Source organism: Triticum urartu, chromosome 1A (genome assembly GCF_056163025.1).
Source record: "Triticum urartu cultivar PI428250 chromosome 1A, HENAU_Tu73, whole genome shotgun sequence".
NCBI classification, from domain to species: Eukaryota; Viridiplantae; Streptophyta; class Magnoliopsida; order Poales; family Poaceae; genus Triticum; species Triticum urartu.
In genome coordinates, this window is record NC_141873.1 from 435,912,725 (window position 1) to 435,938,307 (window position 25,583).

Genomic DNA, 25,583 nt, shown 5'->3' on the forward strand with positions numbered 1-25,583 from the left:
AAAATAGCTACGGTTAAGGTCTAACGTATAAATACATAGATTAATTGATAATCTAATTATTCTATCGTATTAGTCTAAAAATAATAAACTACGGAAGTATAAGAAGAAGAAAAAAAACAAAGAAAGATACCTTTATAAGGCAGAGAAAAGACAACTTTGAAGAGAGGAGACAACTTTCAAAAGTCGCGCCAGAGAGAAGAAAAATAGTTTTCTTAAATGAATCTAGTCAAACCAAAATATTGATTTAACCCGAATCAGATGATTTTTGAAGGCTCTATGGGTCTATATTTATTGATGGAAAAGAGGCTTAGAGGTCAAAGGCTAGGCAATGTGAGACTAAACGTAGATGAAAAGAAAAGAAACAGAGAAGAAAAGAGGCGGCTCGCATGGGCCTAAAGGCCTTCGGCCGGCCACGCGCACGCTGCGGCTACAATTTTTTTATTTTTATTTTTTAAACAAAATTCGGCCTAAGAAAAAAATAAAAAAATGAAAAGGCTGGTTGGGCCTGGCCCATGTAAGAGAGAAGAAAAACTAAAATGATGGGACGCCCGATGCCACTATGCAGCGCACGTGGGCGACAAATAATTATGGCCGCACGTACAGTTTTTTTAAAATAGAAACAGAAAGGGAAACTGAATAACGAAAATAAAATAAAAATTTTATATAGGCATATTATATATCAAAATTTTCAGAAAAGGATTTTCTACAACATGGATATTTTCTTCAAGTCATATAAAATCGAAACAAAGTTCAAATAATTCAAAGAGTGCTACTGCCCTACTAAAATCCAATAAAAAAAATTTTAAAGGACTATGATATTTGGCACATGTGTGCCATATAAGCAAAACTGTCACACCTCTACTTCTTTCACTTTAAAGTACCACATGATCCCTCTTCCTTCGACCCCCACTTTCTCTCGAACGACCCTGCAGGCTCGCCCGAGAAACCCGCTTCTCTCGCAAATCTCGCGCGCCCACCCCTGAGAAAATTACCACTTCTTCACGTCTACCACATGATAAAAAAAATATTACGCATGTGGGATTCAAGCCCACACCTCCTTGGCACCAAAGCGTGCCACCACAATAACCTCACCCTTGGGTATTTGTTGCTCAAACTAAAGAAACTAATCGTTTTGATCCCCTTTTTTACAATTGTGTTACTACAAAAAAGCACAGAAAATTACCACGATTTTTCCCTCAGGACAAAGTTACCATGGTATTCGCATGCAAGTTATCAGGCATGTGTTTGCGTAAGTTACCGTGCTATTTACATAGAACTTACCAGGTAATATGTTTTAACAACTACACCCCTTTCAAAGTTAGCACTATGTTATAAGGTCTTTGATGTGTAAAATACCGTGGTACTTACACATAAGTTATCAGGATATGTGTACATCAACCTCGTCCCTGGTCAAAGTTACCATGGGGAATTGTACATGAGTTACCGGGTCTATAGTTTGTATATTATCATGGTACTTACAACTAAAAATCTGGGTGTGTTTCGGTAACTTTTTCCGTAGGTCAAAAATTACCACGATGTTTTTGTGTAACTTATCACGCCTATAGCGGGTCAAAGTGGGCCGTTTTTCTTGGCCAACCCATGAGCACGTGTGCCTCCTCATGACACTAAACATTATGTGGTTTTTCAGTGGCACATCATGTGTTGTGTTCATCTAAGTGGCCCCACGAGGCGAGTGTATGTTTTTAACAACTTGTTTTTCTTTGGTAAAAAGTTACCATCATGTTTATATTGTAAGTTATCATTTATGCCGTGCTTATATTATCATGTTATTCACACAAAAATTATCGGGGATGTTTTGAACAACTTTTCCCCGGGACAAAAGGTTATCATGGTGATTCTAGGTAACCTGTCAAGCCCGCAGTGCTTAAAATATCATGCTATTTAGACAAAATTTATCAAGGGTATGTTTAAGCAAAATCTCCTCCCCCCATGGGTCAAAAACTTATCATGGTGTTTAGTTATCACAGTGCATATGTTTCATGCTATTTACACATAAAAATACCAGAGGAGAGAGGTATAGTACCGTGCTATTTACACAGAAGATACCGGAGTATCTTAAAAAAAACTTCCCTATGGTCAAAGTTACCATGGTGTTTCTACCTCAGTTATCAGATGTGTGCAACGTATATTACCATCTATTTACACATAAATTATCTGGTATCTTTTCACATTTTTCTTCTTCAATGGTTAAAGTTACCACGATGTTTGTATCTAAATTATCAGGTCTATGGCGTGAATTTTATCGTGCTATTTACAGAAATTACCGGGGCTGGGGTTCAACAAATTTCTTCCCAATGATCAAAGTTACCACGATGCTTTCACCAAAGTTATCACGCCTTCAATGCTTATGACCATGCTACTTACACATAATGTACCGCGTGGTATACAAAAGTTATCATGTTGGTGGTGCGTCATTTTATCGTGGTGGTGATGAAGAATTTACCGTGGGTAAAGTTTATGTGCCAGGTTTGATAGGTGAAACAAAAGCTTTTCAGTATTAAAATATTGAAGGCAAAACATGTCAAAAACAATATTTTCCTTAGCTTGTTCAACAATGAGTGTCATAGGGGAGATGGTTAGCTCCTTTCGTTGATTACATGCAGACCAGAGATCAAATCCCAATTCAAGCATTATTTTTGCCCAAAAATCTGGAAGGCGCGTGGGGCCGTAACTGGTGATTGAAAGGAAGGAAATCAGGAGGGCGGGAAAGGAAGGAGATCAGGAGGAAAAGAAGGAGATCTGGAGGACGTGCGGGAAAGGAAGGAGATCGCGAGGCGTGCGGGAAAGGAAGGAGATCACATGGACGTGCGGGAAAGGAAGGAGATCGGGAGGGCGATGCGTGTGGCAGTTTTGCAATCTGCCACGGTTGCCACTTACATATTTCGTTTTTTAAATACCAAAATAAATTCAAATTTATTTCTCTCCAATTTTCTGATGTAGGGAATCATGTTACCCTATTTTCCATATATTTTATTTTTGGAGAAAAATAATTTGAATAAAACTCGAATAACTCCAAATTGAAAATAATTTCAAAAGGACTTTGAATTTAATTCTTTTAAAACTTCCAACTCATATTTCATATATTTTGAAGAAGTCATATTATCTTCTCTCGTGAAAATCATCGAGTTGCATGAATTTTATGAATTGGAAATATTTCCGAATGAAATTCAAATCTTTTCGAAACCCTTTTCATTTAAATAAATGGAAGAAGTCATGTCATCTTCTCTCCAGGGTTTTGTGGTGAAAAGAATTTGAATTCACGGAGATCATAAATGCAAAAATGAAAGTTTGGGAAAGTCCTTTTATTCCTTCTCATTTAACTTTCAAAAAGTTCGAATTCACTCACATTTAGTCAATCAATCAAATCTATCTATTTATTATAACATTCCAAAATTTAGAATTTTGGGATGTTACATTTTTGAAAAAAATATTTAATAAATATTTGAAGGAAAAAAAGAATTTAAGATCATAATTTAAAGAAGATACTTAAAACTACTATTTGGTATTCCAAACAATATTTCAAAAAAATTAAGCAAGTTTCAAAAAGAAGAAAAAATGAATTAACAAAAAAGAGAAGAAAAACGAGAAAATAGAAAAGGAAAATAGGCTTAGGCCTTGGCCCAACTAGGCGATGACATCGCTCCTGCAGGACAACTGTTGGGCCGACCCAAGCGCTCACGGATTTGAAAAAGTTGTTCCATTAAAAAAGTCACCGTTTTCAAAATTGTATAAGAAATTCAAAAATGTTCCCTTTTTACAAAATTTGTCACAAATTCAAAAAAATTGGGGAGTTTCAAATAATATTCTTCAAAAATTGTTTGTATTTTTTAAAATCATGTTTAAAAAATATTCTACACAAATACAAAAAATATTCGGGAAAAATAAAAAAAGATGGTTTCAAATTTTTGTTTGTATTTTTCTCAATTGTTTTGAAATTCCAAATTCCTGTGGCTAGCGACGAGTGGTCAATAGCGGGAGTTACGTGGTTTGATCCCTAGGTTTGTCGCAAGCCCCCCGATGCGAGAAATGGGACGCCCCACTCCACCACAATGAGCACCCGGTTTTGGGAATTATTTTTTCTTTATTTACAGTTTTTTGGTTTGTGTTTTTTTTTCATATTTTTGTTTCTTTTTTCTTCCTCAAGTTTATTTTTGTTTTCGAAAAAATGATAACTTTTTAAAAAAAATCATCACTTGTGGCATCATCAAACTTATCCTCAAGCCAGCAAATATGCTTAATGACAATCGATTTTGAAACACAACATTTTTCTCTCCTATTGCAATGCACGGGCATATGTGCTAATTATAATAATGTATAATGTACATTAAAATCGGATAATCTAGGAAATAGAAAACTTAACCAAACTATGAGCTTCCTTATTTGTCTCTGGTTCATGTGGATAACCTAGCCATAAGTGGTGACTCTGGTTTAAGGAGATAGAAAACTTAACCAAACTATGAGCTTCCTTATTTGTCTGCCTTCCTTCAAAGATGATCACATGCTTCAAAGAGTTGCCGAGTGGCTATGATCTCTCATATGAATTGGTTGTTTCTTCCACAGAGCCATTCTTTACGTCCTCCACCACGCTCTTGCTAACATAACATGAGATGACAATCATATTCAAGTGCAAAACTTGTGCATTTGCTAGAGCTTCTTGGCAGGCTAGCGCCTCTAAACAGACTACCGAGAAGATCTAGCACTGACTGAAGCTTGGGGAGAAGAAAGCCATGCTCGAAAAGAAGAAGATGAAGATCGCAGTGGATGCGGAAGACGCCAAGATCTTAACCTTGAATTTGGAGGCTTTGGATGCCGATGCAGGAATGATCGTGCAAGTCGTCCATTACAAGATGTTGTAGTGGAAGAAAAATGAGTTGGAGGCGGCGGATAAGGATGAGAACTACCGAATTAATATTCTTTTGTGATCAGGTATGTAAAAGCTAAGCATAGTTGCCTCTTTTTGGTTGTGATTGGACATATGATCCGGTGCTGATGTGATCCAGCACGCGCTATGGAGCGGACTTTATTTGAATTTTAAATTGCCCTTTACCGACGAACATGTACATTGATAGTTTTAGATGGACGGCTCCTGCATTATTATGTCTATGAACGGATGTAGGAGAGAAAATTTACATGTCAACGTTGAAGATGCCCTAACACCTAGCTCCAAACGTGATGTTTTATTTTTCAGTTTACTTCGATCAAACAGATCACCCTGCGCTTCTCGAATCAAGTAGCAACGCAACGCCGTCGGGCGCCCGTGCCATACGGTTGTCGCTTGTAAATCACGGTAATTAAGCTCATTTGAGGTTGCGTACGACTGTTCGCCGGCGCGCAGGCTTCTACGGCTGGCGGAAGAGGCGGAAGTGGCCGTGGTGGTCGCCGTCGACGACGTGGTGACCGTCGTGGTGGTGGTTGTCGTCGAGGTGGCCACGGCGGTCGGGCTGGATCCAGCGGCCGTCGGGGGCGCGGACCATGCCCTTGTTCTCGTCCTGGCGCCAGTAGGGTGGCACGCAGTGGTGGTCCTTGAGGAAGTCGGACGCCTTGTTCACCAGCGCCGGGTCGCGCCCGCTCGCCAGCACGAACCGCTCCCCGCTGCCATGGTACCTACAGCAAACCATTCATCGGTCGAATCATATAGTACTAGAAAATTTACATGGCAGTTGATGATTATGTATTTTTCATTAACAACGAAGCAGTACACGAGCGAATCGATCTTATATTGTGATGTTGTATTGTACTGGCGAGTAGTTACACCAACTGCGTCTGACAGTAGTATGATGCTTTTTCACCTCTCGCTTGGCTGTCTTGTCCATGACAGCATGTGGCCCATGAGCATTTCAGGGGGTGTTTGGTTCAGGGACTTTTTAGTCTCAGAGACTAGAAAAAGTCTCTAAAAAGTTCCTAAAAACTAAACGGGAGGGACTTTTTTACAGGGACTAAAAAAAGACTCTATTGAAGAGTCTTTTTTAATTAGTCCCTGGGATTAAAAAAAGTCTTAGGACTTTTGAAACAAACACCCCTTCAATAGACCTGATCAGTGAATAGGCGTTTCTTTAATACAGCTATATGCATGACAGCATGAGGCCCATGAGTATTTTTCAATGGACCTGATGCATGGTTAAGTCTCGGCATTACGCACAGGTCCTATTGACAAACTCTAAGCATCTATCACACGACCTGGCACCCCTTTAGAAAATGCACATAGAATTTGTCGTGTCGTGCTAGCATGACAAGTTGGTCGTAGACTCGTGGTACGCCAGACGTGATTAGTTTGGACGTACCGCCAGCTTATACTAGTGAAATATACTATACTGCTGCAAACACCAGTACGGCGAAACGGGCAAACACCGTGACGTCCGTAACACCTCACGTCAGCCAGGGCATCACGGTGATCAGACGGCGGAGCGCACATCTGCTGCATGCATGACGTTATCAGACGGTGCGGGCTGTCAAAATACGACGTACGCGCCAACGTTCCAGCCACATATTTTCCCACTAGGAAATGTTAGTGTTAGTTGAAACATGTAGGCCAAATTATTGGTGCAAGTCAGTGATGTATGTCCTTGGCGTCTCCGTGGAGATCAATCAGCCAACTAATCAAGATCATATGATTGTGAATTTGTGATTGCCCATGTACAGCACGGCGTGTGGATGATCTATTTTGATCTGCGTCTGTCCCGCACAGGTGGCTGGAATAATATCGTCTGTCCCGATCCTAACAAGGACCTTAACAAAAAGGAAATGTGCACATGTGTAATGTTATTTTGGTGGGAGATGGCCTCTTGGTATTTGTTCAACCGAGTTGGTTGGCAGCCTACTAGTAGGATTTGTAATGCTTATTTTCTTGCGATCTTTTTTATTTGGAGTAGTAACATAGTGCATTTAAAGAAAATTTTATTTATATGCATGTAATTAAGAAGAGGATAGGTGTTTTGAATAACATAATATGTTGCTGTAACATAATGTTTTTCGAAAAAAGATGAGTCTACAAGCTAAAAAATAAAACCTTTTATGACACTACTACTATGTTACTTTGCATCGTGAAGATAGTAAATTAGATTACTCCTCATTATGACCAGCCTGAGGCCCATGGCAGTCAACAACAGCCCCGCAAGAGTATTCCGATGGACCTGACATTATTTAGTCCCGGCATTACGCACCGGTCCTCTTGATAAACTCCACGCATCTATCACACGACCCGACACCCCTTTAGAAAATGCAGATAGATCTTGTCATATTGTGTTTAGATTAGTTGTTGTACGTAGAAAGGCGTTGATGTGTTTGGACGTACCGCAGGTACTGTAGTGGAGTATACAATACGTATTGGTTGGTGTTAGGAAATGTCAGTATTCGTGTGAACATGCTAACCAAACTATTGGTGCAAGTCAAGTAGTACTCCTATATGGCCTTGGCGTCTCGGTAGAGATCAATCAGCCAACTAATAAAGATCTCCTCAAGATCACTCCTACTCTCCTATGATTGCTGCTCCTCCATGTACGGCTCGGCTCGGCATGGATGACCTCTGCATCTGTCCCGCACAGTGACACGGATGGCAGGAATTATATCGTGGCACACGTCTGTCCCGTTCCAAAAAATAATGACCTTAACCAAAAAAAAAGAACGTGATGATGTGTCTAATGCAAGTTTGTACACTTCTTAGTTTGACCCATCAAACTGGGGCCAAGTGATCCGTCCTTCTGTTTCATGAAGCCCCCTCATTATCAACACCAAGTAATGCTATAGGTACGGCCTATTCATCAGGTAGTGCTTGAAAAGAAATCAACGTCAATCCTTTGAACCGTCAAATCACCATCAACGGCCATGATCCCATATGCATTCTTCTCCTTCTTTTTCTTCCTCCTATGTACTCTAGTCATCTATAAGAGCAACTCCAACAGGCCGACCCAAACAAACATCGATTTTGTCCGCTTTTTATCCGTTTGGGTCGCCCGTCCGCGCGTCCGCGTCCACTTTTTCAATTGGGTCGGTCAGTGCGCCCAACAGCAGACGGACGCATTTTGTGCATGTCCGTCCTGGCATTTTGTCAAACACATAGCCGGCAGCGACACCGGTGCATATTAGGACGAGCTGCGAGGAGACGCACGAGCGGGACGGCACGGCAGGGGTGCGAGACTAGGCAGGGCGAGCGCGGCTCAGCGAGCACAAGCATGGCGGCTCGGCGCGGTGTCTATGGCGGCTCGGCAGGGCGAGGGCGACACGCATGGCGGGTGGACGCAGCGACCATGGCGCGGCCGGGCGTGCGAGCTCCACCGCTCCAACACACGAGCGGCGAGGCGGCCGGGCGCGTGAGCTATCCAGCTACCACGCGGCCACCGACCGGCTAGCACGCGCGCACCTAGCTAGCTAGCATGCGGCGGGCAACTAGCTAGCAAGCACGCACACGCGTAGCTAGCTAGCTAGCAAGGGCGCGGCCACGACGATCGTCGTGAGAGCGGCGCGCGGCATAGCACAGCGAGGGCGAGCGACGCGGCGCAGCGAGAGCGAGCGACACGATGAGGGCGAGCGGCACGGCGCGGCCAGGCCAAGCGATGCGATGAGGGCGAGCGGCGAGCGGTACAGCGCGGCCAGCGGCGGCGAGCGGGGCGGAGCAGGGACGGTCAAGCTCGGCTGCGAGTGGAATGGAGTGCACATCGAGCAGTGCGCGTCGAGCGTGGGATGGGCCAGCTAATAAAAATATATAGAGAGAGGGATGGGTGGGTGACAAGCGAGCCAGGCCCGGATGCAGACGGACGAGAGGGACAGAGAAAGCGCTCGCTTTGTGTCCACCCGCGACCCAAATGTGACTCAAATTTGGGACGGAAATGGGTCCGCACGGATACAAAGCGGACACAAAATATAACGAAAATGTTAACGCCCACACGTGTGGGCGTTTGGCAACTCGCCCACACACATGGATCACCGTCTAGTAACTTTTGCACGAATCTTGGCATGAATTAGCTGATTTTATATGCCACGTAGGACAACTCGCGTGTGTGGTGTGTGAGAGAGGTCGCCCACACATCCGTTTTACCACACGGAGGGGCCGATGTGTGGCGTTTAGCAGTTCGCACACACAGCAGTTTTCAGTCACGCACAAGGGTTGGTGTATGGGCGTTTGCCATCTCGCCCACACGCCTGCCTCCTCTCCCACACCCAAGCCACCAGTTGCCATGCGTTTTGCAGTGTATATGGCAACTGCCCTACTGTGATTGCAAGCAGATGACAACTCTCTTTTTTTACCCGAACATATCAGTTGCCATATGTTTTGCATGGTACATGGCAAACTGCCCCAGCGTGCACGTAAGCAGATGACAACTCTTTCTTTTTACATGGCAACTGCCCTAGCGTGCTTGTGAGCACATGGCAACTCTCTCTTTTACCCGAACATGTTTTTTTGCCATGCCTTTTTTTGTAGTGCTACATGGCAACTGCCTAGTGTTAGTAGGTGACACTTCCTAAAGTTTTAAAATCATGTCAACTGCAGTAGACTAGATCACACATGACAACAGCTGTAGTTGTCCAAAAAATGGCAATCTGAAACTTTGACCTGAGATGGCAAATGCAGTTGAGCAAACATGGCAAGTGTAGTTGTCTGACATGGCAACCGCAGTTCAGCGACATGACAACTGCACTTAAACAAACATGGACGAGGATCCGGCTCATGGCAACTGCGGGCGCGGGGTAAAGTGTCATGTTGGGCGTGCGGGACCACGAGGTACGAGGCCTTACGTACCGGACGTGTGGGCGTTATCTATTCCGCCCACACACACGCGTGTAAAAAGAACCGGGAGGGAAAAAAAGGCGTGTGGGCGCTAGTTGTTTTGCCCACACACAGGCCTGTGGGCTGTTTCTCTTGTACACCACACAAAATGTGTGGGCAGCCTCCTTAACGCCCACACGTGTGGCACTTATCGACGTCTAAATATAAATGGATCGCTGCGTTGGGTCACCGTTTTTTTCCGCCGCTATTCAAACGAACGCAGCCGGATGAAATGAGTCGCCCTTTGGAGTTGCTCTAAACGTTCTTATTTTTCTTTTATAGAGGGAGTAGTATGTACAATCTTTTCTTCCCGCGTTGCCAACCAACGCCCCTAGGACCGCAATACCCCGCATGTTCCCGCTACTGCGGGCTGCGGCCGGCGGTGTTGTCGTCCCTCCCACCCCTTGCTACCGCTCGCATCGTCCTAGTCTTCGGCGAGGTCCTGGCTTTTTTTAGCCGGAGGCACATGATGTTTTGTATAGTACAAAACGAACCTGCATTTTAGGCTCCCATGCATGCCATATAAACGAGGGTACAGCTACAACCACCCCGGGTTAAAAGCGGGTCATCAGAGACGTCTTCACACCGGCATATTGGACTCGGGGATAGGACAGCGAGAGTGCGAGGCAAGAAACTGACACTGGCTGTGCGTTCGCACCTTGTAATAACCATTTTAAATACACTTACTCAGTGGCCACGTACGTGATTGCTCGAGTTTGTTTAACCCCAGGCGTGCCCTACGTTAGACCACGTCATCCCTTTTATTCCACACAAGTCGTCATGGGTAGGTGCGGAGGTGACAGAGACCGAGCGAGAGGTGATTCATTTTGGCAAATGAGACGGCGGGGAAGAAATGTATACGATACGGAGGTGATGGATGCGGACGTGCAACTTACCCGTCGAGGAGGTGCAGGTGCGCCTCCAGGTTGTGGGAGCAGCCGGGGTCGAGCGTGTCCTTGAGGAACGGCGAGCGCTTGTGGTCGAGGGCGAGCTCCACGCCGACGTGGCTGTAGCACCAGGGCATCCGCAGCCCCTCCGCCACCCGCCGCACCATCTCCGGCACCCCCTCGTTCAGGAAGATCCCCTCCATCCGCGGCACGTTGTCGTGCACGTTCGTCACCCGTAGCGCCTTCACCCCGAGCTCCCCCTCGAACCGCTCTCTGAACAGCCCGTTCCCCACCCGCGGCCCCGAGAAGGAGTACACGCACACCGCCGCCCTCTGCACACCTGTCGAGGATGTACCTCGCGGTATGACCAGGCCGGAAGTATGACCCGACCGGACTTGGCGCTTCACCGATGACCCGCCGGAGGACTGGCGACTCACGGGTCTGGCGGCTCACTGGTCAGACGACTCACAGATGACCCCGACGGCGGGTCACATAAAAGACTAGGCCCAAGGCCCAGTAGGCCGGCTCATATTATGGTGGGCCGGCTTAAGACAGAAGGCATGGGGAATATTTCCTTTACAAGGAAGCAAGACTCGTACTTGTATCCGACTTGTAATAGAGAATAAGTTAGTTCTAATCCTAATAGGACTCTACATGTAAGCCGCCCCTTCAACTTATATAAGGAGGGGCAGGGCTCCCCAAAGAGGGGCAAGCAACAAGCAACAATATCTAGGGCTAGACACAAAGAGGAGAACCGGCTTACGGCGACTCCCTCGTGATCATAATGAGATCTAACCACAAACAGCACGTAGGGTTATTACCGGATGATGTTTTCCGGGGCCCGAAGCTGTCTAAATCATCGTCTTGTGTGTTGCGTCTCTTGATTCCGTTCAACCCCTTCAAGCTACCACATAGATGCGTTGGCCTCGCGACTAAGTCCTTACACTAGGACATCTGCCGTGACAATTCCACGACAGTTGGCGTCCATCGTGGGGCCTGCGCATGGTGGTGTTGAGTTTCTTGAAGGGATTTCTTCATGGGATCGAGAAGCACACGATAAGCCGGATGAAAAAGAGCCGGCGTAGAAGATAACATCATCAACGATCAGTCAAAGCGAGATATACAAAATTTTAGATCAAGAAAATTAGGGTTGCGTAGTGCGTGCCGCCGCGGCTGGACGATCCATCAAAACCAGATCAATTTCCACTGGGTCGCCGTTAGAAGCCAGGACGGACAGAAGTTTCACACTGCAAGGTCGTTACAAATCATATCCTCATTGATTGTTTTTGGAGCTACGCATAAAGCGGATCGTATCCAGTGCATCTGACGTATACGGGTTCGCTTCAAATTCCGAGGTTTTCAAAGCAAACTTTCTGGGTACTAGATGCAAGTACCAGTACTCAGGTCCTCAAAAGAAAATTACCATAAGAGAAAAGAGACCACGATCTGAAAGATACCATGTGGAAGTCAAACCAAAGAACAACCCGGGCGAGGACTGAGACTACGCTGTTGTCACCTCGTTCCGAGCCGCCCTGCACGGACTGCATCATCAAGCCGGCCACGCCTCGTCTTCTCTCCCACCGTCGAACTGTTCTCGCCGTGACTGGCCGCCCGGCTGCTCCTCCTTCTGCTGCGCCTCTCACCCGTGAGCCGCCGGGCTGCCGAGCTGCCCCGGCCTTTCCGCTCCTCGCCGGGCGCACATCCGCTGCCGCAGTCAACGGGCTCGCCTCTGCCTACACGACCTTGGACTCGCTGGCCATGCCAAGCCGGCCGCACGCCTCTGCCTCCATTACAAATTCGGCAGTATGTACATACGCAAGGACAGGTTGAGCAGAGAAGTTTTTCACCGGGATTTTGCTCCATTGACCGTTTTTGCCACACTCGCTCCCGTTACAACAAACGGTCGGCCTCGCCCTCGCCAAAGTCACTCAATACCGAGGCCACTATCGCGGTGCTGCCTTGCCAAAACTGCTTTGAGCCGCCGTTGCCGACTCGGGCAGAGTGGTTTCGCCATCGCCATGAGCCGCCGGCCGCCTCGACGCCCAAGTCACCGCGGCCCTCCACTGTTGCACCTTGCCTCCGCATCCGCGCGCTTCGGCCGCCCTCCGTTCCTCTGCGGCCGGGCTCCCGAGCCCCGCAAGTCGGTTCTGCTCGCCTCGCTGCCAGTGAGCCGGCGCCGGGCCGTCTTGGATGCGCCCCAAACCGCCAGCCGCGCCCCTGCCTTCCGAACTGCCGGAGACGGCTGCTCGCTGACCATTGCCGCAAAGCCGCCACCTTGCTGCCACGAGCCGCCCCAGTCTTTGTTGTGTCGCAGGTGTTCTTATGGAATCCCAGAAGAATGATTGAAGTGGAGATTGTGAACGGAGAAGCAAATAGAGACAAGCTGCATGTACAAGTGCAGAAGCTACATCCTGGAGCGCTGTGAGCATTCACGTGAAAAGGAAGTGCATGCATGCATAATTATTTTGAAGACCACGCTGCGAACTCAACCAGAGCACGAGTCCTGGCGATTTGTGTTGGCTGTCTAAAAAGTATTGTCGAGCACTACCACAACTCTGTGCAAGAATTCTATGTACAGATCATCAGTCTTCAAAGACATCAGGTGAAATCTATCCAAATTTATTTTATTAGCACATAATATTTTCATTAAAAAACAATTACTTTGGTCGGTGATATTTTTTCGTAGGACTGTCATTCATTACAAAGGTGTCGCATAAGGGGCGGGCGCTAATGTCACTTGTGCACCAGTGCTTTTCCGCGCCGTGCGGCTTGATGGATACGTTCGCGAGTTGTCACCTCCGCTACATCAACACACGCGGCCGACTCACCCGTGTTCGTGTCGACTTACAATGCCGCGGCCGACTCTCCCGTCCGCACCGGTTTACAACGCCGCGGCCGGCTCATCTATCTGCTCCTGCGGCCAACTCGGTCGTGCTTGATTTCAGCTTCACCATGGTGATCATCAACTCCGCAGTGGATGATTTCTGGTTTAACATATCAAGTAAAATCCATCCAGTATATTTTTATATTACATATTACTTTTATTTAAAAGAGCAATTACTCTGGCTCGCAAGTTCTCCAATGCAGGATAAGTTATATCACTGAGTTGTTGACTGACTCAATCCGGTTTATATCACGGTCAAATATGGAGAATCTCAAGACAACTCCTCGAGTCGCCTCGAGACTCGGGGGCTACGATGACATGACTCAGTAAATGATTGCCAATTTAAAGCATATTCAAGAACTCGGGATCATTGGAGGGAAGAGAACTCCGGATCATTGGAGGGAAGATAACCCGGTCTCGGAGGCTACCGCCATATTGGTGAAAACTTAAAAGGCCGTCAGAAAATTTCCGGCTCAAAATAAAGATTCCGGTTTAAAATCCGGTTCAAGAGACATCTCTCTCCCGCAAAGCTTGGAAGCTCTCAAATCCGGTTCAAACATCCGGCTCAAGGTAAATTTGTCTCTTACAAAGCTTTTTCTCAAATCCGGTTGAAACACCCGGCTCAAGGACAATCTGTCTCCCATAAAGTTTGGAAACTTTCAAATCCGGTTTAAAGTTCCGGTTCAAAAAGAATTAATCTCTCGCAAGATCGAGTTCTCAGAAAAATTAAAGGTTGCCAAAGAGAACTTGTTGCCATGATGCGCGGTTCAAATATGGATATCCTGCCTTACGGCTTACCTTATTATGATCACTTGGGGGCTTCCTGCTCATCGAGCATAGCTATCAATACCCTCTTGATCGGCGCAATGCCAAAATTTATATGGTCACTTGGGGGCTTCCTGTTCAAACATAGGTCGTATTCGAATCAAAGAGAACATAGCTGTCGATACCCTTTTGATTGGCAAACTGCCGAACCTATTTGGGGGCTTCTTGATCGTATCCGAATCATAGCTCAACCCCTTTGGGAATCGACGTGGATCGTATTCGAATCAGCGTCGTTAAACAACTCTCAAGGTCATTTGGGGGCTTCCTGTTCAAACATAGGTCGTATTCGAACCAAAGAGAACATAGCTGTCGATACCCTCTTGATCGGCATCGCCAAAGCCACTGGGGGCTATATGATCGTATTCGAATTTTAGCTTAACCCCTTTGGAACGGTTTACAGATCGTATCCGAATCAGAAGCCTCAAAAAGTTTTATTCTGTCTCTGGTAAAGTTTATTGCAGCCACAATTACTTAACTTGAGACCTTTTTTGGGATTATATCTCAAATATATATAAGTGTTTTATCCTTAACTCGGCTTGACTTTTGACTATAAGTCGCCAGCTTATGACAATCATCATCTATGTGGAAGCATTGGCTTCTAAGGATTGGGTTATCACCCTTACTGCATAGGTCATGTAAACCGACAGTACAAATTCAATATCACAGTGGTTATATGTGAGGTATTATGACCCGCCCTGCGACAAACCGCCAAGGGTTCTTGTGATCTACTTGTGTGCAGGGTAAGACTACATTTGGGTCATTACCCGCCCTGGCTCTTGACGTTAAGTCGCCAGGGCATATGTTGTTTAAACTCTGTGCAGGATTTGCAGAATTATGACTTATATAAATGCTTCAGTCCAAGCTCATCATTGAAATTGGTGTCTCAAAAGGGTTATCAATTATTGATTTCTCAAGGGCTATAGGCCACCGGGTTACAAAAATTCCGGCTTACAATGAATGCGCATTAAGTCGTCATCGGCCAAGAGCCGCCAGGTATTTAAACTCCGGATTTACTTGTCAACCGATGAGGTATTCAAATCTTTAAATAGCCAAAACTGGCTGGATTTTCATGATGACATTGAATGATTGAGGTTTTCATATCGGGTTATATTATTCAAATCTTGAATAGCCAACATGGCTGGATTTCTATTGTGATTATCAATAACCAGTGTTATGATTGAGGTTTTCAAAGTCGCTTTAGCGCAACGGCTATTATTTTTATCAATGGATATGATTTATTCTACAATGGAAGGAATAGTCTCGAGTCGCTGCAGGCTTACGACCCGGCACTTGGGGGCTACATTATTCAGATTGGGATTATATCAAATATGCAAGTCCCATGTCACTGCTAGCATGCACCATGGCACTTGGGGGCTAATGCAAAGTCATTTTTGCTCAATTTATTGAAGACCCGACTCATCACATTCTAAATGAGTTGGCCCTTGGGGCTACCAATTGCTCCTGTCAAAATTTCAAGGTACACAAGCATTAATCCATTATATTGAACGGTCCACTATTCAGTTGGTGGAGTACAAAGCTCTTAACCTTGTGGACGTGGGTTCAAGCCCCATGGTGGAGACTATATTATAAGATGTTATTATCAATTATATACAAAGTCCCAGCTCAGTATTATCTTATTAAGCAGGCCCTTGGGGGCTACATTGCTGTTCAAATTTACATGGTTATATCTATAAAGCCCCTGCTCATTATTGCATAATGACCCGGCCCTTGGGGGCTACACTGGTTGAAGTTTTCATGAGCATAAAGCAATTACAAGTCCCAGGTTGCTGCAAGCATGACAACCCGGCACTTGGGGGCTACATGTGTGGAATATTCAAGGTTGCAACATTTATTGGAGCAAGTCTTAAACCATCACTTTGTTCTGCTCAAGACTTGGGGGCTATAGGTAATATGGATATAAGGGAGAAAAATCTTCAAATTATCAGTTTTGAGCAAATTAGGAGGATCAATTACATAAACCGGTGTCAACAACAATTATGACCCGACATCGTCTGTTCTATAATCTGGAAGTTTTTTGGTAATGATAAACCGACAAGTTTTACATCTTCAAGCTGGCTGAATATCAGATAAGTATTTGAAGACCAAAATTATTTGACCCGATGCCTTGGAAGCCGACTCAAGTGGATTATTCTTCACAATATTTTTCTGTGAGAAACCAACATCAGCAGATTGAGTATGAAGCTAGCTTATTTGACCCGGATTTTCTAGATGAAGGAAATGACAATTGGACTTAAGGATAATCAGGTCCCGTCTCAGGAGAATATTTAATCCGAAGCACAAGGAATTAAGGATGATCAGGTGCCGGCGTACAAGAATTTTTAACCCGGAACACAATATGTCAAATTTGTTCTTGTGTTTGTTTTACAGGACCAGTTTAACATGGATAAATCCAAATTAAACTGAGGGCTAATGTCGGGGATGTACCCCGCGGTATGACCAGGCCGGAAGTATGACCCGGCCGGACTTGGCGCTTCACCGATGACCCGCCGGAGGACTGTCGACTCACGGGTCTGGCGGCTCACTGGTCAGACGACTCACAGATGACCCCGACGGCGGGTCACATAAAAGACTAGGCCCAAGGCCCAGTAGGCCGGCTCATATTATGGTGGGCCGGCTTAAGACAGAAGGCATGAGGAATATTTCCTTTACAAGGAAGCAAGACCCGTACTTGTATCCAACTTGTAATAGAGAATAAGTTAGTTCTAATCCTAATAGGACTCTACATGTAAGCCGCCCCTTCAACTTATATAAGGAGGGGTAGGGCTCCCCAAAGAGGGACAAGCAACAAGAAACAATATCTAGGGCTAGACACAAAGAGGAGAACCGGCTTACGGTGACTCCCTCATAATCATAATGAGACCTAGCCACAAACAGCACGTAGGGTTATTACCGGATGATGTTTCCCGGGGCCCGAAGCTGTCTAAATCATCGTCTTGTATGTTGCGTCTCTCGATTCCGTTCAACCCCTTTAAACTACCACATAGATGCGTTGGCCTCGCGACTAAATCCTTACACTAGGACATCCATGACAATTCCACGACAACACCCATCGTAATCATTCGTACGTGCACATGCATGGAGATGGAGGCTGAACTGAATCACCGGGAGAACTTATCCGTCCGTACCTTGCCGTTGGAGAGGTTGGCGGCGGACTCGGCGATGTCGTAGGCGCTGAGGATGGCGAGGGAGCTGCCGAGGCTGTGGCCGGTGACGGAGATGCTCACGTCCTCGCCGAGGGCGGTGTGGTGGGCGACGAGCTTGCGGACCTCCACCAGGACCTGCTCGCGGGCGGAGTACTTGCAGAAGCGGCAGGAGGGGTCCTTGTCGGTGTAGAGGTCCACGAAGCCGGACTCAGGGCCGGCCCTGGGGCATGGGCAGGGGGCGACGGCCCAGGGCCCAGCCCAGGGAGGGGCCCATGATGTAGTGCACATATATAATATAGCCAAGCAAAAATAGGTGAGAAAAAAATTATGAGAGAAGAAAAACTAGATGAGGTAGGCCGATCAGATAGCAGGTAGCGATTAGCGAAGCGTCACGCACGCCGCACGGCAGGACCGCTCGTTTCGATTGTGAAACAAATCAATCGAAGATCTCGCGGACGCCTCGCTCGTCTGTTCGTCCTCTCGTCGCTGTGGTCGCCTCGGTCACCGCTGTGTGCGTCGCCCGCCGTGCGGCAATCCAGCAGCCGCAGACCGCAGCAGTATGTATACGTATGTATGTGAGCAGTGAGCGCAGCCCACAGCAGTACGTATACGTATCCATGCATAACTCTATGTACCATGTTCCTGATTCATCCCTGCAAACCCCAATTTCAGTAATTTCTTTTATTTTTTAGAACGTATTCAACTATTCATCCATGATTCATCCTCTAATTTTAGTGTTCACGAAGTTCCAAATTTTAATGTATAGTTTTCAAATTCAATCTTTCATAGTATGTATTCAACCATTCTTTTTTTTGTCATTCTATGCACATGTCTAGAGTTCCAATCATTCAAATCATTCGATGTATAAATTTCAAATTCCTTGAATAATTTTTTCTTTATAATATTAGAACATTAGCCCGCCATGTTGCCTAAGAAGCATTTGTCAGTTGCTCAAACAAGAAGAAAAAAGATAGAAAGGGATCTGAAGATTCAACAACTGAAGGGTACTTAAATATTATTGTTCTGGATGGAGTCAGTTGAATTTGGTTCTTATTTGAGGTAACACTTCCGCTTCAGTACAACCCCCCTAAACATATATCATATTATGTTACTTTCAATTTTCTATCTTTTTAGTATTTCTATCGTAATATGGCATTGTCCAACAATTATTATGTTTAAGTTTATGTACCACGCACGCGCATACAAATATATGATCTGGATATAGGGGCACAGGACATCGAGTTCGCCTGGGCCTTCCGAAACACAGGACCGGCCCTGGCCGGACTCCACCTTCACCTCGGGGTCCGGGCACGGGATGCCCTCGTCGGCCACGGGCCGGAGGTAGTCCATGAGGTCCGACACCCACTCGAGCCGCGTGATGGTGCCGCGCCACGCGATGGCGATGTCGCGCCGGCCCAGCCGCGCCGACTCCTCGTCGGTGGACACGGCCACGTAGCCGATCCAGTTCGCGCGCTGGCTCCACAGCTTGGCGTCGGCGCGGGACCTCCCGGAGAAGAAGTTGGGGAACCGGAAGTTGGACGTGGCGTACAGGTAGCGGGTCACGGAGTAGCCCCGCGCCGCGTCGGTCATGCCGAGCCGCTCGAAGAAGGCGCGCCTCGGGTACTTGCAGCTGCCGCAGTAGCGGGAGGCCAGGTCGTAGTCGAACGCGTCGTAGCAGGCCTGCGCGAGCTCGCCGTAGCGGATGAGCTCCGAGCGGAGCAGCGGGTCCATCGGGTCAAGAAGCCCCGCCCAGTCGTCGCTGCCGTGGATCTCCCGCCACCGTGCGGGCAGCTCGTCCTGGTGCTTCTGTGCTCCGCGGCGCCGCGCGGACGAGGCATCGTCGGGAAGGTACAGGTCGTCCTCCTCCTCGTCTTGGGTGAGGTTCTGCTCTAGCTGGCCGACGAGGGAGGCGAGCGCGTCGTCCCTGGTGGCCGCGGAGGCGAGCTGCAGTCTTTTGGTGGTGGTGAGTGGTGTGCGCGGGGCTGGAGCGGCCCGGAGGGAGATTTGTGTGTGGGTGGTGGTGGCGGCGGTGCCGCGGTGCGGGAGGGAGGAGAGCTGCGGGGAGACGTCGCGGCAGGAAAGTGGCGCCATTGGGGAAGGCGATGGCATGGTCGTATGGAATGGAGACACGCGGGCAGAACGCCTTTATGCCCCTCGGGAGAGGTATAGTACGTCTATCAGCCACCAAGCTCTGACCAGAAAGAGCTACTCAGTTGTTGACCATATTAAAGACAGTATAATCGTACCTAAAGCGAGCCCTCTCAATACTTTGCGTTTTTGACCGTCGGATTTCTTGTTCAGATCATCCTCGGTCGTTTGATGCGTCTGCCCTCGAGCGTGGGCTGCTCCTCGGCCGGATGTCCTGAGGGGCCGTTATTCCCGAAGCCGAATCGAAGCCTTCTCGTTAGTCCACGCAAATTAACGTATGATCCCGGACGGAAGGCCACGATCGGCGTTAGGTATTTCCTCCGGTTCCATAAGTTTCAGTTTCACCCCCCCCCCCCCCCCCCCACCTCCCAGCCGTGTATTACGCATGTCCCGCGGCGGCGCCACACATGGCGATCTCCATCTCCTCCACCTGTCTGAGCTGCTGTTGTTTGAAGAGACACAGCAGCGGCGCTGCTGCCCGAGGGCCCCGCGGCCGAGCCCACTTCGCTCTCCACCTTCCTCCCTGCGTCGCCGTCTCAACATGCGCCTAAGCCAGATTGCCCTGCAGACCATCGCAAGCCGCTGTCCTACCATCTACTGCCTCGTCGTGCGCACCCGGAAGAAGCCCTCGAATCCTCCGCGAGTATGCATGCACCACCACGCCGGCCCCAAGCCTGTTCAGCGCCGCCCGCGCACGGCCTGGATCCCGGCGCCTCCTGGGGCCGACGGGTACGAGGAGGAGGGCCACTACAAGGATGGCACTGAACCGTCCAACTCCGCTGCTGCGAGGGCGGCGGCTAGGTTCCCAGTAGTCGCGAACCTAGCGTCTACAAGTCGGACAATGGGCAGCGGTGGGCACGATGCTTCCAGCAGGCTCATTTTCTCAGCCAAACTCTGTCCCCGATTAAGTTATCATATCCCTTGTTTCTTAAAACATTCCAGGCATTGATTTCCTTAACAGTTTACATGTCATGTGTTTGATACAATGGACAGGATGAACTATTGTGCTAAATGGTCTTTAATAATTTCCCTGTGTGAGGGGTACACCATTGACTCACTATACTGATGCAATTAACCTCCATAGTTCATTCTTCAACTGATGTTCATTTGAAACTTACCATATATCAGGTAGAAAATGTGTTGGCTCAAGATCATTGGGAGTGTTTACCATCATGATTTCCTTCCTCATATGCCATGGACAATCAGGAACTACTTTTCTGTCGTTTCTGGTATTGCTGCTACAGGTGTATGTATAGGCTTTCTTCCATGGAGTGAGGAGTCATTTCGCTGAGGAGGAGGGCGGGATCGCCGGGCTGTGGTGATCTAGCCATTTAAACCTCTTGTACATATTTCTCTCTTCTTCTATAAAGCTAAGGTACGCCTTTGGCGTACTCTCGAAAAAAGAGGAGTCATTTCGCTGAGCTGGAGTCCAGGAGTTCGTGGAACCGGGCAGTTGATGAACGGGGCCTTATAGTATGGAAAACATGTTGGTTGCTGTAATCGAATAATTACTCATGTGGAACGTCTTGTTTTCCTTTCACCACACAAGCTTCTTCTAAGTCACGACATGATACTAGATTAGAGATCGTTTCCCTTTTGTCAAGTATAGATACTAGATCACATTTTATTTGGGAGTTTTGTTTTGCATCATTTGTTTGAGTGAGCTTCATTTCTCACATGGTGTCGTAATTAATAAAACACAGTTTTTTTTATGTGCAGAGCATCTTATAAGACTACAACATTACAATTGGAAAATCTGCAACGACTAGCGAATTGCAATTTCCTTTTCTACGTACAAACATTCATATTGCTCAAATGGTGTTTGATCACTTCTTTGATAGTGCACAGAAAAATTCTTATTTAGTTAGTCACTTGTTGCTGAAAATTTTATCTAACACTTTGTGTAGACCAGGTTATTCCTGGGATCTTGAACTTATCGGTTCTTCTATTTCACTAGTTGCACTTCTGAGCATATAGGTCGACATTATGCAAATATGTAGTTGTTAATTTAACTCTGTTTTATGAGAAAACTTTGACTTTGTGTGCATTATTTAATGTGAAAGTAAATTTTGTTCATTAGAATTCATAAATATGTAAGGTCTGCTAGAACTTTCTTTTTATTAGTCCTCATCACTTGTCCATAGATGAAGCAAATGATAGATGAAGTGAGACATGCTGTTGTTGGATAAGATTTATTACTTTCTTAAATAAATAACATGGTGATATATGGGGCATGAAGAATAGACCCAATTACCGGATGGATCTTAAGGTATACAACGACACTGAAGAGAACAAGCCCGGTTCTGCATCCTCGCTGGCGATCGTGTAAGATATTCTATGCTCGAAGTACTACTCCAAAAATCATATATCCGTAGTAACAAAATTATTGGTATGAATTCATCATAAGTCTTTGCTTGCCTTGCCCAATAATTTTAAGTATTGAGAAACTATTTTTGTTTTATGCTCTAGGATGTACAAGCCCTGTATTTTTATTTGTGTGCTAAGTCCAGTTTTTATTGTTTATGCTACAGCCACTGTCGAAGCTAGGGTAATAGAGATGGTGTGCCGGCATAGGCAGGAGCGATAGCCTTTTTAATCTACGACCTTCTTTCTTTTTTTCCTTTCCTTTTCTAAATTGAATTTTTTGGAATATATGAGGCATTTGAATTAAGAGATGGAGGATTTGATTACGTTGCCAAAGGTGGTCTCAAGTTTAATTCACTAATTAGCCATCTTTTCTATTTAGAGTGAAGTTATACTATGGTTGTTTGGTTACACATTTTAAGAGGGTGCTTGGATCCAAGGGACTATTTTTAGTCTGACTAAAAATAGTCTTTTTTAGAGGCTAAAGTTCCAAGCACCTCTGACTAAAGAGAGACTAGGACTAGTCTTGAGGCTAAATTTTTTTAGTCATAGGAAACCTACTAAAATATGTATTAGCACTCTCTCTCCTCATTTAATTACTCTCTTTTAACACATGCGAGTTCTGGATTGGAGGGTTTGGAGGATAATAAATGCTTAATAATTTGATTTTAGTCTCTTTAGTATTTGGATCCAAGCATGGGTGAGGCTAGCAAGTTTTAGTCCCACTACTTTTAGTCATGTGACTAAAACGTATCCAAGCACCCTCTAAGTCAATACTTGCTACAAGTATGTTTGACAATATGTTAATTAGATTGGCATCTTGAGTACTGTTTCTGGTTAAATGTGTGTGAATTGGGTGAATTATAGGTGTCGTGTTGTGATTTGAACCACCACAGATTTATTTATTGATTTAGACCTGGGTAGTGATCATGCCTCCAAATATTTGTAAAAATTCCTATCATTTGATTGAAAAAATTGATGGGCGCAACAACGCACGCCATACTTCGACACATAACTGAACGCTTAACTTCCAGCGATGTAGTAATTAACAATACTTCTTAATAAGTCTCCGCACTAGACAAAGAAATAGAAGTCACTCATACTTAGGATTCTCTCGTCACATATCAATGCAAGTGCAAATTAAACTGGGGGCACACGAACCACAACGTGCAGGTACAGGTTGTTCTTCCGTCGGACGGTGAGGCCCATCTCCTCTGTCATGTCCAGCTCATCTGGTCTCACCCCTCCTGGGAGCTCCCAGTCGAAGTGGTAGAGAAGTGCGGCCAGTACAATCTCGATGCTAGCCTGTGCAAACATCATTCCAGGGCACATCCTTCGACCTGCCCCAAATGGTATGTACTCAAAGTTTGTTCCTTTGAAATCAACCATGCTAGATTCAAATCTCTCTGGTTTGAACTCCTCAGGGTCTTCCCAGTGCCTAGGGTCTCTTCCGATTGCCCATGCGTTCACTAACATTGTGGTGCCCTCGGGGACATCATACCCGAGGATTTTGCAAGGCTCAGTTGCCTCCCTAGGGAGAAGCAATGGTGCAGGTGGATGAAACCTCATTGTCTCCTTGATGACGAGTCTGAGGTACTTGAGATTGATCAAGTCATCCTCGGTCACCTTCGGCTTTCCTTGCAGGTTCTTGCGTACTTCGGCTTGTGCCTTCCGCATCACATTTGGGGACCTCATGAGCTCTGACATGGCCCATTGAAGAGTGATTGCTGATGTCTCGCTTCCGGCACCAAACAGATCCTGCAATTTGCCGATTTGATGAAATTTGGAATTGCTACGTATTCTAGGCAGTTTTGGATTGTCACCCATATGCAGTGAGATATCCAGTAGCAAATCCTTGAATAATAGCGAGTATAACATATAACAATTCTTCGATTCTGTGTGAACTCAAGAAAAAACAAAATGAATTAAGAGACACTTGTGTCTTGCTAGCTACTCTCTCGTTTCGAAATACTTGACCCTTTTTGTTTTGTTGTAACTACTCCATCATTTTTAAATACTTGAGCTTTTTTATTATATGTTGGTCAATTGTTTTGGTTTGACTCAAATTATGAAACAATTTTAACATTGACAACAACATATTGATAATAAATAGAATCAATCACGAAATGAACTATCAAAAAATGTATAATTAGTTTTGTTTAATACTGCATCAACTGCGAGGTGGCGTGGTGACTCATGATTAATCTCCAAATCATTCCAATTTAAAAAAATATGGCATATTTCTTACGGAACTCTGTGGCCAAAGTATAACTGCTAGAAGAGGGAAGGCAGAAGTTAAGAAATTGTTGCACTTATAAGTATAACTGCTTTGATCATTCCCATGGTAAGGGGCACGTCGAGGACACCTTCCTTGCGTATCCTCATGAGCGCGTCCACTAGGTCCTCTCCTTCCTCCACGACACCGCTCGCTGAGGCGGTGGTTGCCCTCTGCTCCTCGTGTTGCTTGATCGCGTACTCCATGAGCTCGGAGCTCTTCTGGTGGTACTCCTCGGCCCGCCGTGTCGTGCCGCTGACGAATCTCGCGAGCCACGACGATGGGAACATATCGCTAAGGCTGAACCCGCCGGCGATCTTGACACCATCCTCGAGTGTCTGCAAGAACTCCTCACGCCTCATGAATCTTTCCCCAATCATGGCGCGTACCGCCGAATCGTTGATGAGGATGGAAATTCGCTCACTCACGTTCACGAGCTTCATGGGCGGCGCCACCGTGATGGCGGCCACGAGTCGGCAGACCTCATCCTCCCGGATGTGGCGGAACGACTGCACGCGACGCACACTGAGAAGCTCCAAGATGCAAATCTTGCGAAGCTGCCGCCACAAGGCGCCATAGGGAGCGAATACCAGCCCTTCAGAGTTCATAATCTTCAACGTGGGGCTCAACGGTCGCGTAGCGAAGACGACGTCATGCGTCCGCATGATCTCGCGGGCAGCCTCCGGGGATGTGGCCACCATCACCGGCACCTTGCCGAGCTTGAGGTACATGAGAGGCGCGTCGAGCCGGTGAGCGAGGTCGGCCATGACACAGTGCATGAGCGGGTTGCCGGCGAGGTGATGAAGACTGCCGATGAGCGGAAGCCGCCACGGACCGGGTGGCAGACGCACGCCGCTATTGCCACCGCTGTGTTTCGTGTTGAGCTTGAAGAGAAGGAGAGTAAGGAGGAGAGCCAAGAGAAGGCAGAGGTAGTACGCTCACTGCTCCATGGAGAGGTCTCGTGTGTTGAGCTAAGGCGCAGTGTGGTAGAGTGAAGGTGATGCTGCACTTTGAGTCTCTGGCTCAAGGGCCCGATCTTATATAGTATTTCCTCTGTTTCTAAACATATTAAAAAAAATTCTATATAGACTACATACAAAGTAAAATGAGTGAATCTACACTCTAAAATACGTCTATATACATCCATATGTAGTTCATATACAAATCTCTAAAAAGATATTTTTAGAAACGGAGGGTATTAAGGCGCAATGCATTAACTGCTGGGTTAATTAGGGGGTGAGAATGGAAAAGCAGC

The 25,583-nt window shown here is 46.4% G+C and overlaps 2 protein-coding genes across 2 annotated transcripts; both read right to left on the reverse strand.

Annotated features, from left to right (window-relative positions):
- Positions 1-5,326: 5,326 nt before the first annotated feature.
- Positions 5,327-19,669, reverse strand: LOC147991582 (phospholipase A1-Igamma1, chloroplastic-like). The gene is made up of 4 exons (XM_087538804.1): positions 18,827-19,669; positions 17,524-17,761; positions 10,678-11,000; positions 5,327-5,625 (listed from the first exon to the last, which is right to left on the reverse strand). Exons 1-4 carry the CDS (start codon positions 19,648-19,650, stop codon positions 5,361-5,363), a joined length of 1,650 nt encoding a protein of 549 aa, XP_087394930.1. The 5' UTR covers positions 19,651-19,669; the 3' UTR covers positions 5,327-5,360.
- A 3,524-nt stretch (positions 19,670-23,193) lies between these two features.
- LOC125532015 (desmethyl-deoxy-podophyllotoxin synthase-like) lies at positions 23,194-25,278 on the reverse strand. The gene is made up of 2 exons (XM_087538809.1): positions 24,364-25,278; positions 23,194-23,811 (listed from the first exon to the last, which is right to left on the reverse strand). Exons 1-2 carry the CDS (start codon positions 25,105-25,107, stop codon positions 23,194-23,196), a joined length of 1,362 nt encoding a protein of 453 aa, XP_087394935.1. The 5' UTR covers positions 25,108-25,278.
- Between the last annotated feature and the right edge of the window lie 305 nt (positions 25,279-25,583).

Bases quoted from the DNA above. Each gene is read 5' to 3' on its own strand.
- LOC125532015 (XM_087538809.1), bottom strand. From the start codon at position 25,107: ATGCACTGTGTCATGGCCGACCTCGCTCACCGGCTCGACGCGCCTCTC. The intron at 23,812-24,363 runs GCAACAATTTCT...GGCAAATTGCAG, and splicing joins AAGCAGTTATACTTATAAGT to GATCTGTTTGGTGCCGGAAG.
- LOC147991582 (XM_087538804.1), bottom strand. From the start codon at position 19,650: ATGCCATCGCCTTCCCCAATGGCGCCACTTTCCTGCCGCGACGTCTCC. The intron at 11,001-17,523 runs GTACGGACGGAT...ACAGGTGTGCAG, and splicing joins CCAACCTCTCCAACGGCAAG to AGGGCGGCGGTGTGCGTGTA. The intron at 5,626-10,677 runs GTAAGTTGCACG...GGTTTGCTGTAG, and splicing joins CACCTGCACCTCCTCGACGG to GTACCATGGCAGCGGGGAGC.